This window comes from Marmota marmota, unplaced genomic scaffold (assembly GCF_001458135.2).
Source record: "Marmota marmota marmota unplaced genomic scaffold, marMar, whole genome shotgun sequence".
NCBI classification, from domain to species: domain Eukaryota; kingdom Metazoa; phylum Chordata; class Mammalia; order Rodentia; family Sciuridae; genus Marmota; species Marmota marmota.
The window spans coordinates 42,542,375-42,556,282 of record NW_025999977.1 but is presented as its reverse complement, the minus strand read 5'-3'; the positions used below and the strand labels follow the sequence as shown (position 1 = coordinate 42,556,282).

At 33.3% G+C, this 13,908-nt stretch overlaps 1 protein-coding gene and 1 long non-coding RNA gene across 9 annotated transcripts in view; one reads left to right on the top strand and one right to left on the bottom strand.

The window, feature by feature from the left end:
- Itsn2 (intersectin 2) overlaps positions 1–13,908 on the bottom strand; it is a 134,762-nt gene that overhangs the window by 56,028 nt on the left and 64,826 nt on the right. For 6 of the 8 annotated variants that reach the window (XR_007348163.1, XR_007348164.1, XM_048804736.1 and 3 more), the window contains exons 16-19: positions 13,759–13,898; positions 12,482–12,562; positions 4,028–4,164; positions 711–847 (exon numbers count right to left, since the gene is read on the bottom strand). Coding sequence is in view for 6 of the 8 variants with exons in the window: in XM_048804736.1 (XP_048660693.1) it covers positions 711–847; positions 4,028–4,164; positions 12,482–12,562; positions 13,759–13,898 (495 nt within the window). In the remaining 2 variants the exon portion in view is untranslated. The remainder of the gene's footprint in view (positions 1–710; positions 848–4,027; positions 4,165–12,481; positions 12,563–13,758; positions 13,899–13,908) is intronic. The other 2 variants (XM_015479923.2, XM_048804740.1) reach the window with 1 other exon arrangement.
- On the top strand, positions 869–1,379 carry LOC125617238. The gene is made up of 2 exons (XR_007348165.1): positions 869–1,048; positions 1,214–1,379. It is a non-coding gene; the product is annotated as an uncharacterized LOC125617238 (long non-coding RNA).

Genomic DNA, 13,908 nt, shown 5'->3' with positions numbered 1-13,908 from the left:
AGGCCAAGTAGAAGGTGACTAAGGGGATACGTGTTGAGGTCAGAATATTACAAAAGAAAAGCACACAAAGGGAGGTCACAATGAGAATATCAGCTAGTAAACAGGGTTGGCTGAAGAAAGATTTTAGATTTATCAGTATAGTTCTAAAGGAAAAAACAGTAGAAGAATTTCCAAATTTACTGGATTTGATAAGATTAAAAATGTTTTACTTTAAATTTTTAGAATACATGCTTTAACTTGTAAAAATTTTGAACACGTTGTATCATTAATATGAATTCAAAGCTTATGCATCAGAAAGAGGATATAATATTAAGGTATTTTAGGAACAGACTCCAAAGTGTAACAAAAACAAAGTATATCTTCGGAAAAAATTACTTAAAATTTTACTGTTGTTTCACTAAAATAGTTTAGTTATACTGGTTGAGTAAAATATTTAAAACAATTTATTTCAGTTTTGAAAACCATGACATGGTCTTTGCTGTTGGTGGTAACAACCTTTTTTTCCTCCCATTATGTTCAGATTTCTACCTTCAGTCTGTTTTAATATCTCTATATAGTTCTCATCCAAATTTAACTTTAAAAAGATTATCTTAACTCTAAGATTAGTAACTTTCTGTTTGTTTTTCTTCTTTTGCTTCTCATCAGATATCTTTTATTATTGCTTTTATTGCTTTGCCTCTGAAAATCAAATCTTTTAGCCATATCCTTACATTGTTTCTCCTTAGCTTTTCGTTCATCTTCTTGAATTTTTTCTTGTGTTTTTTCTTCCTGAAGTCGTTTTTGTTTTTCTTCTTCCTCCTTTCTAAGACTTTCCCTCCATAAGTTTTCTTTTCCTTGCTTTGCTTTCCTTTAAATAAAAGAAAGTTTGCATAATGTCCTAAGAATTATTTTTGTACTTAGTGAAAATACAAATCATTTCTTACTTTAAGTAGCTGGAGAACTAGTAAAAAAGTAGTACTACAGGGATGGGAAGAAACAGTGGGATTCAGGGATGAAGGGAAGTCAATTAACCAACCAATCAATTAAAAGAGGAAACTTAAGACTATAGGTGAGGGGCTGGGGATGTGGCTCAAGCGGTAGCGCGCTCGCCTGGCATGCGTGCGGCCCGGGTTCGATCCTCAGCACCACATACAAACAAAGATGTTGTGGCCGCCGATAACTAAAAATAAAAAATAAATAAATAAATATTAAAAAAAAAAAAAAAAGACTATAGGTGAGCTGGATAGTACCCTCCCATTCCTCTTGCCATTCAACTTCCCAACCCCCCAAAAAGGAAAAAAAAAAAAAAAAAAAAAAGCTGAAATGAACCTTTTGGCAAACAAATCTAAAATTTTTTCTCTAGATTCTTCACAAGGACTGCCTTTTAGCTTTCATTCCTGCTATACTATCTGCCCCTGTTTTATGGACTCATCAACTGCTGAAATGCTTCTGGAAAGTTTATTTTTTATATTTTCCCTTCAAAAAGTTTTTCACACTAGCTTACAAAGCATTTTTTTTTTCTCATTTAGTCATGTTTCTGTGCATTTTTCTGGGACATATGACAATCAAGATGATTTGTGATTAGACTTAATTATTTTAGCATTAGAACTAATGCACATTATAGTACTCCATTGCATGCATTTTTATGACTGTATTCAGATGTGGAGTGGACACCACTAAATTATTCTTTAAACTTTAATATTATTTGGGGCAGGTGAGACCATGGTCAGCTATACCCATGGATTAGGGTACATTTATACCCCATCAAAGTGGGAATCTTGGCTTAATTCTCAGTCTATTCCGGAAGGAATTTAGAAATCCTGAATAAAACATAAATTATAGGCTCTTAGTCATTAATCCTTTCTCTTTGTCCCAAACTGTCTTATACTTCATAGTACTGGCCCAGCTACTAGCTTCCTTTCAACCCTTCCTAAATCCTCCTATATACCCTATCATGTCTTAGGATACTTCTTCCAGAAGCTTCCATAACTGAAATGTGGGGCTCCCTTGAGGACAGTACTTTTATTTGTAGTCCTTACTTAATTTCAACTAATATTCCCTTTCCCAGTTCCTCTGTAACTTTCCCTAACACCATTCCGAGACCAGGATATCTACTGACTTTTACTAACTTCCCACAGTCTTATGAACACCATTATCAGAGTACTTACCACATATGTAGTTGGACATTGAAAACATCAGAAAGTTCATTAAATTCTAGTAAACTTTCTTATGAAAGAGCTAGTGAATGAGAAATTGGTCCAGTGCCAGAAGATGCCTCAGAAAGGGGACAAAAGGCAAAGATGCCACATCTACAATGTGAGAACCTATTACCAATAGTTTGGAACAAGAAGGGAACATACCTGGGCAAATTAACAAGCAAACCAAAATGTAGTACTGTCACCTAGCTCTGAATCAATTAGATCCTACATGTCCTTCTGTTCTCTTTAATTTCTTTCCTACCCTAGTTAAGATTATGTGCAAGAAAAATGAATGAAATGAGGACAGTGCTTTTACTTGTAGTCCTTACTTAATTTCAACTAATATGAAACATGTATTACTAATGAAATGAAAACATGCATTATTAGTTTGGTTTACTGGCCTGAAAAGAATTGTGAGATGAATAATTATCAATGATAATTTCATGTATATCAAAAGAAAATTCCGACATAGTGATTATATGTAGTTATGTAAACTGCATAGTTCCTTTATGTAATGTTAACAAGTGAAGAACTCCTCTATATCTACTTCTATATTATTCTATTATCTCTGGCTAGGAGACCATGAAAATGTGGGTATTAAAGTAAAAAATATTACAGAAATTTAGTTAATTGTCTGAATCCCCTATTAAAATTACAAGGAATCCAGGGGCTGAGGTTGTGACTCAGTGGTAGAGCACTCGCTTAGGACGTGCAAGACGCTGGTTTCGATCCTCAGCACTAGATAAAAATAAATAAAATAAAGGTATTGTGTCCACTTGCAACATAGCAGCAGCACTCAATAAAAATGTGCTCAAAGTTATTTTGAAGCTATTTAGAATAGAGGTCCACTAGGGCTGGGGGTGGGGTTCAGTGGTAGAGTGCTTCCCTAACATGTATGAGGAACCCTATAAAAATAGACAGTTTAAAAAAAAAAAAAGAAGAATAGAGTCTGCTAAATGGTAGCATGTGTCTCTTTTGCCTCCCCAGTAATGAGCTCTTTCACAGACATAAACTTATCTACTCTTCACCAGGGAAAAGGAATCTTGGTTCATTGATATTTGTTGATTAATCACACTAATTTCTGATAGTGGAGAACTTGTGAGAAACAAAGAAATATATTTAAAATAGGATCTTATGGACAGAAAAAAAAATGATGCAAAGTCTCCAAAAAAATGGTTCTAGGATCCATATATGACGATTCAATATTTCAGTGGCATAAAGAGAATTACATGAATTACTTGAGAGAGTTAACTATTTCATTTTTATAATCTGTCAGAACAAAGTAACAGATTAACTACAGAGAAATGGTATTAATGAGTGCTTATTATATGCAGGATGTTATACTTCATTCTTTTTTTCACTTTTATAAATTTATTTGATTATAAATGCATTATTACAAAACACCACTCAAAACACAAAACTTGAGTAACAGAATTAAATCTAAAAAATTACAATTGTATGTATTTATAGGCATATACTTGGTTCTTTAGCTATATTATTTTATTTAATACTCAATTACCTACAAGGACGCATAATGACTCTTTTCAGATGGAGAAACTGAGGTTCAGAATGGTAAAATGGCTTAATCAAGGTCACTTAGGTAGTAAGTGTTAGACTAAAAATTCTAATCCAGATCTGACTTCAAAGGCTGTATTTGGAATGGAATATAAAACTGGCTACTGAAAACTTGGTCCCTATAAGAAGGATCAAATTCATAAAATTTAGACTCTGATTAGCATCCTAGCATAATCCTTTTATCACCCCTAAATTTTCAGACAAATTAAAGATATGGGCAACAAAATCAGAATTCTAATAACAATACAGTATAGTAAATTTATCAATTATACTACCTTGCAGCCTCATCTTCTAGTTTCTTTTTTTGTATTAGCTCTAATCTTTTTCTTTCAATTTCCTTCAATTTGTCATGTTTGATCTTATGAAGTTGTTCAAGGGCTAACTGCTGTGTATTGTAGCTTTCTCTCAGTTCCTAAGGATAAAATGGAAATAAGTCAACACTCAAATAATTTACATATTTTTATCTAATGTAATAATGTGACATTTGCATTAAAGGACAAAAATCCTAAAGCAAGTCAAACTAAATTTAAAAGATTTAACATTTTTAAAAATATTCTAGATGATAAAAAAATCTTAAATACAGTAGTATTTAAGCCATGTAGCCACTGAGACAAATACAGGTTAAAATTACCTACTTTCACATCAGTTCATTTCTAAGGAACACAGATTATTTAACCAAACAACTCTTTGTTTCCAAAATGATTTGGAAAGTCATTTTAAGTAAAAAAGCAATTCATTAAAAATGTGGTGGAACAATCTGCTTGTAATAACATTTTAAGAGGAATTTTGTTTGGTTATGCTTTTTATATCAAGTTATCAGTAACTTTTATCCAATAAGATATTGAACTAAACATAGAAGCAATTATTAAACAATTTAGTTCAAAATTAAAAATGCAAAAGATAATGTTTGCCTAAAACCATGACTAAAATAAGCCAAAATAACGAAATGCATTCCAAACAGGAATTGAAATACTTATTGAGCATCTAGTTGTATGCAAAGTACTGTAATGGATTAAAAGGGGATCCAATCCCAAGTTGCTTGACATCCAAGTATACAGTCTTTCCCTTCAAAGAGCATATAATCTCAAAGCAGAGAAAAGTGTCAAATGTGAAATACAGTTAAGTGCCTTAGCAGAAATTTGTATTCTTTCCCCCTTCTTACAGCACTCTTCCTTTGGGAAGCTGATCTCCTTGCCCTCCCCATCCCATGTATTTTGGCAGATCTGTCTTCCCATTCCTACCCAGGGTCAATCATTTACTCTTTTCTAAACGACCACCGTACCTCACCTCCCTGCACAAAATGATTGGTCTAAAGGACCAAGTGGGGCCAGAATCTTTCCTTTCTCTGGGCTCATTAAGCTGAGATAAAATACAGCTGGACATGTTTGGTTACCAAGCAAACCCATGAGTGGCAGGAATTAAGTTAATGTATATAAAAAGAAAAGACCAGAGATGAAAGCGGAGAGAAGGGGAATAAGGGACACGGACTCTTCAATTCCACTGCTCAGTGTACTAGAATTGCCCTTGTCCAGCAGCTCTTTTAACAATTCAGTCATCCTGATATTCTTTCAATAATCATTCGCTAGCTTATCCATTTTGAACTGAATTTCTTTTGCTTGCAATCTACAAAATCCATAACAAGAGAGAAGAACAAAAAGTTGGAGGAAAGAGAAAACAAACAAAAAACTTAAAAGTAATCAAAAGAAACTTCATAGCGAAAGTGGGACCAAGACAATATTTAGGTATAATGTTGTGGTAAAAAATGTTTTTGGTATCTACCAACGCATAATAACAAAACTCCAAACCAAAACCAAACAAGATTCTTTTTGTTCCAGAAATAAACTATTTTATAGGTCAGCCACTTCAACTTGATTAAAATGGTAAATCTAAGTATATGTTGTGTCCAGAGGCTTCATCCAAAATGTGTGAGCAAAAATACTTGCAACTTAAGTCAATAATATAAATAATGCATTCACAGCAAAGTTTCCATAGTGCTCAGCTTCAGTTTTTATTTGTTGCACTTTTCCCTAAATTCTATCAAAAAGCAAAAAATGTAGTGGCTACAATCTATGGATAAGCAATGTAGTTTAGTGATAAGATAAGAAGCATGAGTCTATATTGAGACCACCGAGTTTTAAATTAAGCTCTGTCAATGACGAAACAGGGTTTTTTTTGTTGTTGTTGTTTTTTTTTTAAGGAAAGTTAGAATTTCCTCATCTGTACATGCCTCAGAGAGTTGTGAGGATACAATGAGTTAATACATGTAAAGTGCTTACAACGGCAAAGGACTCATGGTTAAATTCTCAAAAATATTAGCTATTATTACTGGTTGAAATCATAAATAAGGAGAATATTAAGTTTAAACAAGTGTAAACAGCTAAACAACTGTATTCTGAAACAGCTACAAACAAGTGGAATTACTTGCCTTTAGTAAAATCACTGGATCTGGATACTTTTTTTAAGGAACATTTTCAACTACAGATTTAAAATGTTAAATATAGACAGAAATATTTAGATATTTTGCTTCTTCTTGAGTCACTTTTGGAAAATTATAACTTGCTCATTTCACCTAAGTTTTCGTATTTGTATGTAAAATTGTGTCATACTATCTTTTAGTGTTTGTTGTATATGTAGTTATATCTCCTTTCTACTCCTAATTTTCTTTACTCTGCTTTTTCTTTTTTAATCTGGTCTTTCCAAAAGTTTGTTAATCTTATTATTCTTTTTTTAAAATTTTTTTTAGTTGTAGTTGATATAATACCTTTATTTTATTAATTTATTTGGTGGTGAGGATTGAACCCAGTGCCTCGCATGTACTAGGTGAGCGCTCTACTGTTGAGTCACAACCCTAGCCCCATCTTATGTCTTTTAAAGGATCAAATTTTAGCTTTCTTGATTCTCTGTATTAAATGTCTTTGTTTTCTATTTCACTAATTTACTTCTACTGTCTTTGGTTTATTTATTGATATCATGCTATTCTTTTTCTAGCTTAAGTAGAACACTTTTCTCCTCTAATATAACCACTTAAGGTAACACCTTAACTATCTGGATTGAATTTTGGCTCTGCCATTTACTAGTTTGTGTGACATTGAGCAGATTGACTTCTTTTTCTTAATTAGCTCCTATGTAAAATGTGAACAAGAACAGTACCTCTGTGATAGGGTTAAGATAAATTAATATTAGAATAGTGCCACGACTGAGAAATCCATTAATAAATACTTGCTATTGTTAGTATAACTTGATTAGTGAATTAGAAAAAGTTATTTACTCTTGATATGAAATATGAAGAATCAGCTCATTTACATTCTGTCTCTTTTCCATTTCTCAACACTGTTTTTTGCCCTTGGCTAATTTACTTATTACCTTTATATCTTTACAATATACTTCTATAGGTTTCACAAACACTTGAGAGTATTTCCTAACTCTAAATTTTCTCTTTTTATTTTTAATAACTTTCAAAACTACAGAAAATTAACTAAATTGTGGACACTGATTGCTTTCACCCTAAATGCTTCATTTTCCTACATATCTACAATGTGAATGCAAGTACCAAACTAAAGAAACTAAACATGACATATTTAATATAGAGTTCATATTAAAAAATTTCCCTAACTGTAAATATCTGCCTTAGTAATGACTTTAAAAAAAAATCCATGATCCAATCTAGGATCATACACTGCACTTAGCTATCACATCTCCTTCGTCTCCTCTTAGCACCGCTCTTTAGCTTCCTTTACTCTGGAAGAGTTTTTCCACATTTTACAAGATTCTCATCTTTAGAGTATGGTTGGGCTAATCAGCTGTTTAACAGAACAAACCAAAATGTGGTTTCTCCATTTCCTCACACTTGGACTCATATATTTCTGGCAAAAGTAGCATCGAAGTGATGTTGACTTCTTCTCAGATATATTGCACCATTAGGAGAAACACAACACTGGTTTGTCCCACTTTGACAATATTACATTTGATCACTTGGTTAGATTGATTTACTTAGTTTTTATGGTATTAGTTTTTTTAAACAAAATTTAGGTCCATGAACTGAAACACAAATTAATCTTAACTTTCACCATTTTTTTCTGAAATATAGATTTTCTTCTAGTTCAAATATAAGCAACTTACTACAGTAGTACTACTTACTTGTATTTGTGACATTTTTCACCAAAAAAATCAGATTTTTATTTCATAGATAACTTGATACATACATATTTCTTGACTCAAAAATGGTATATCTAACACTAGATCTTGTTATTTATTAATATAGAAACATATATATATATATGTATCAAAATGTTTTAAAAAATATTTTACGAATTGTAATTTTAAAAAACAATCCTACCTATTTCATTTTATGCATTTAAAATATTATTTCGACAAATGGTCTAGAGATTTTGCTAAACTGCTAAAGAATCCATGGCATAAAAATGGTTCAGAGGCTGTGCTTTAGAAACCATGTTTCTATTTTTCTATGTTTCTATGTTTCTATTTCTATCCAGCAGTTCTTATATGTCTCCCTGCAGTTCTTAAGGCTCTCACTTCCTCCTATTATATCCCATTTTGGAGAAAAGAGGTTCCAAAGGCAAACCTAAAAATCTGTGAAGGAAGAAAGGAAATACTTCCTTAATTACTACATTATGAGTTTGGGAAATGTTTTCTGTAACATCTAATGCACATACTTCATTTAAGTTTTAATTTACAATCCAAAGGACTAGTGTTCCTCATTCCCAAACTAGTCTTATTGTTACCTGCGTAAATCAAAATTTCATCTGCCACCTGGAGTGATGTAACTACCACAGGTTATCCCACATCCTTGGGAGTATAGGAGAAGACCTAGCCCACTGGAAGCTGCAATTCTGATGTTGACAGATTCTATTCCCTAAGGAAAAGCATTTTCCCAGTCATTACACAAAGTCAGCAGTGATGACTTGCCAACACATTAAAGGTATTTTGGAGATTCTGGACAGCTTCTTCCTGAATGAATAACAAAACTACTTGTACAGCACATCAGAGTTCACAAAGCACTTCTGTGTGTGCTATTTCCTTTAATTATCATAAGACCCTGCAAAAAAGACAGGGGAGAGGAGTGAGTTTTGTTTTATAAATGAGTGAGTTTTGTTTTATAAATGAATAAAGCAAAATTTGGAGGATACACAACTAGCCAATGGCATGGATAGGACTAGAACTCATTTTTTCAGATTTCTAGGCCAGCATTTTTTCTTTGCATTTGACTGCTAACTACTGAACAACATATCAATTTTCTTCTTAAAAAAATTTTTTATAGTTGTATATGGACAGAATGCCTTTATTTTATTTGTTTATTTTTATGTCGTGCTGAGGATCAAACCCAGTTCCTCACGCGTGCTAGGCAAGGGCTCTGCCACTGAGCTACAGCCCCAGCCCCTTTCTTTTTTTTTTTTTTAAATGTTCTTTTTTTCTTATTTTATTCATTTATTTTTATGTAGTGCTGAGGATTGAACCCCATGCCTCACACATGTTAGGCAAGCACTTTGCCACCAAGCCACAACCCAAGCCCCTCAATTTTCTTAATGAATAATGGCCTGTTCAATGTTTCACCTTTGAACCTACTGGTTTTGCTATGTGTCTTGGTATCACTTGATTAAAAGAGTAAAAATTATTACTGATTCTGTATATATATATATTTCACGGTCAATAAATAAAACATAACTTTCTAAGATAAATATTTTTAAATGTTATACTTCTGTTTTCACTACAATTAGCCTAAAGGAAAAATCAATCACTCCAGATGCTCAACTGTCACAAAGGGCCACAGCATTAGAACAAAGTACTTATCTTCCTCCAAAACCCTCTTGTCATTCTTAGTCACATCTCTGTTTATCCCATGATCTGACTCAATTCCTCACACATAATCTCCCCAACAGTTTCACTCTCCTGGAACTTGCTCTTTGTGACCAGGGGATCTCATATGAACACTTCTTCTCTGAATGGAAATTTCCTTACCTTCTTAGCTGATCTCTCATAATCTATTCACATCAGGGCCAGGGAAAAACTGTAGCATTTTCCTTGCTGGTTCACTGCCATTCCTAGACTCTTATAAACTAGATGCTTTTCTGAGACTCATACTATCCAGCAATATCACTCTCTCCCTTCGTTTTTATTGTCACCTATTGATCACCTGGTCACTGATCCTCATTCACTCATCCTACACATAGATAGATGACTCAATCAAAACCTCAACTTTAGGGCTGGCAGTATAGCTCAGTGATAGAGCACTTGCCTAGGATGTGTGAAACTTGGGTTCCATCCTCAGCAGTCCCCTACCCACCTGGCCCAACCCTCAATTATGAGGCTATCTCTTCACCAATGACCTTTTTATTCCATTTAATCTACCATTCTCAATAGTATACTCCAAGTCTTATCACCATCAGAAACAGAATTACCACTGATAAACACCCCATTTCTCAAGCATAAGTTCTTAGCCTTTGATCTTTTCTTATACCTGGTATAGGCATTTAAACAAATTTTTAACTTGAGTCCTCCATTCTGTTGACCCCATCATTTTCTCTTCATCAGCACTCCCTTCCTATCATATCTGGTTCATATTTCAGAGTTCATCTTTTATCATAATTCTTATGTTAAGATCTGTGATTCCCTTGTCCCTTCCTCTTGGCCCATGTCTATTAAAATTCCAAACCCACTTCATCAGACTTCTCTGTGCTTATATCTAAGCAGCTGAACATTAACAGAGAAAAATCATTCAATTAGGTGTGACCTTCAACTTCAAAGGGGCAACTAACATAGCTCAAAACACTGTTTTTCTCTATCAAGCCTGCACCACCCTCACTCTATATGTCTATTTTATGCCTACTTCTCTTTCCTGAAACATCTTTCACCTTCCATCATTCTCTTCACTATCAGCTAAAACCCTGCTTCATCAAGCCATCAGACCAGAAGTCCCTCAGCTGTCCATCTCAAATCAGCAACACTTCTTGTATCTATACCCCCCTTATTCAGGTCTAAGGTGTTATTCCATTTCCTCACTCACCCAGACACATTTTTTGTGATGGTACAATTCACTTCTAACTTTAAATCTTGAATCTGTCAATTTTCTACTCTCCACCAACGAGTTTAGTTGCATTCATATATATCTTTCTCCTGTATGCAACACTGAAAATATTTTTTTAGATATTCCTTTAATCTATGCTCTGGATTCTATATCTACTTCCTCAGGGACCATGCTCTTTCAATTATCACCACTTTTTAACTTCAATCTCCATCTCCCTTTCCCTCCTTTCCTCTCAAGTCTTTCTTTAAAGCTCCCCCTGACCCCCCACCACCAACTCCCTCCAGTTCTCTGTTCACTCCATGCTCTCTTCCTGCTCCTCAGAGTTGTTCCTACTCACTTAATCCTTCTTCTGCTCCCATTCATTCCCCATCCACTGCAATCCACATTCTGCTTATCACTCAACTGAAATGGCACTTTCAGCAAGATCTTCAAAGCTTCCTTGTTGACAGTCAACAGATACTTTTCAATACTGCTCTCTGATCACTCTGTATCATTTTACAATGACTACAGAAGACCTCTTTTCTTGCTTTCTATGATAACACAGTCAAGTCTCCTGATCACTCTGACAGAATATTTTCATCCTTGTATTTTCCTAAATTGCCTCTGATGAAATTAACAATAAGCAGTAAAAGACTAGAAGGCAGGAAGCAAAAGGAAGAAAGTAAAACAAGAGACAAGAAAAATCTGCTGGCCTGTAGAGAATCAAATGCGAACTGAAAGAATCAAACTATGTGAGTAAACACAGTCCACAAATCATCATTGTATCTCAATTTACAGAAAAACTCAGGTTTAAGTTTCTGTGCAATCTGTAGCAAAAATTCGAAAACCAGATAATCTGGCCAGTCATGCTATAAACATAAAGGCTAATAAATGGGGCCGATGCTACTGCCAACTTTCCAAAGTGCCCTACCTTTGCTCAGGTAACAAATCAGCTATATTACAATGTTCTGGTTTTCACTGCATAATATATGTGCAACTGCCTGTTTCCACCCATTTTAGTATCAAGTAGAATGTGCAGTTAAAATATACTAGGGTAAATAAGTGGTAAATATAAATAAAGCACCTTTCTTTAAATTATGTTAAAGAAGAATTTATTGAGCATTTTCAATACTCTGTTGTGTTATACATGGGAAAGCAAATAACTTACATAAATAATTGAAATATTTTTAGCTAGAGTCCAAGCATATCTAAATATGAAGCCTGGTAACTAGACCTAAGTAAAACTGCCCCATATTAGTGGTTCTTTAAAACTTTTACTTATAGTAGAAGTAGGATGCAGCCTAGTCTATACATGTAACTATACCCTAGATTTCAGAAGGTATAAGTTTAAACAATGGTTCTCAGTGATATGGGGAAAGTGATTTAATCTCACATTCCCTTGTTTTCCTTTGAGTTGAATTAGTAATCATCCCATGAGTTAGTCCCACTCCTGGGGATGATGCAGGAGAACCAGTTGGCTCCTCATGAGAAAGGTAACTGTGTGTAATCTTCCTGATTTCTGGCATTAGACTCAAACAGGCAGTAAGACAGCAGAAGGATATTCAAGCAAGCAGAAAGAAAAATTCTTTATTGTATGTTATTTTAAACAAAGATACTTAAAGGCAAAGAATAGTCTAGTTAAAAAGAAAAAAGAAAATAGTAATGTAACTAAAAAAAAAAAAAAAGGAGCTAGATATTAGAAAATAACCTTAAGTAAGAGGAAGAGGTTGTTGAGACAGCTTAGCAGAGACAAAAGGCACTGAAGAACAGAGTCATCCATATTCCCACACTGTAAGATAAGGCAGACAAAAAGCCAGTTAAACTATGTACAAATTAAAAAAAATTAAAAACATAGGGAAGATAACTTGGCTGATTTGTTTGACCATCAATGACAAGTTATTTTGTTTTCTTTAAAAATTGTTATATAGGATATGCTGTGTAAAGTACATTATTAACATTATTCACCTCAAGTTTCTCCTTCTTAACTGAAGCCACCATGGTGTTTTCTTTATCATGTTGTTTACTCCATAATTAGTGTTAATGTTATTTTAAATAAAGTCAGCAAGATAAAAACCAAAGAAATAACTTTTTGTGCTATATACTTTATGCTCTGAAAACTTTATGCCCAGTTAACAAAATAATAACTAAGACTATTTCCAAATATGAATTTTGTGCTAAAAGTCTGGTTTTTAGCTTCTATTATCTCTTTTTCATAGATATGGCTTCATATACAACTAACATTACACAGAAAGATAAGCACTCAGTGTGCTTTGAACATCTGCTCTGCCATTGACACAAACAATGAATCAGGAATTTAACTTCTTTTTTTAATTTGTTCTAATTAGTTATATGTGACAGTAGAATACATTTTGACACATCATACATAAAACGGAGTATAACTTCTCATTCTTCTGGCTATAAAGAATTTAACTTTTCATGCAAAAGTGCTAGATTCTGCTTGATCATTGCATTATTTCATAAAGGATAATCAAATTATACTTTAACAAAATAATAATAATAATTTAGCATGTTAAAAGAGCCGCTACCACCAGAACTATTTTTTTTAATCCAACCACAAGACTGGGATCCTAATTAAAATGTATACCAGAACTATTTTTTAAAGTTTCCATATTTTCCATTTTAGAACATTGCCTGAGATCATCTTGACTGACAACAGTTTTGTAATACTGACAAAGGTAATTGTTCTTGAAATGTATAGATGCCAACAAAAAGACAACAAAGTCATCAAAAATTGGTAGATAATATGGTAAATGACATATTTTTTATGATACAATGTAACATTTTAGAGAACATTAAAAACTATCTTGCAATTCTGGTATAGTTGAAAATCATAACATAAATTATGAAATGACATAATAGCAATAACATATAGCAATAACAGCTTTAGCTATTCATTCTATTCAATCAAAATAAGGAAGGTGAGAAGGCAGCTACCTCAAAATGAATATAATAGAGGACAAATACCTTCAATTGATTATTAAATGAATCCATTTCTGAAAGTTTAGATGCAGTTTCTTTTTCAAGAGCATCTAATTGTTCTTTAAGTCTTTGGCATAATTCTTCCTTTTCTAAAGATTTTTTATGAAGTAAACTGATCCCTGAATCTGAAATACA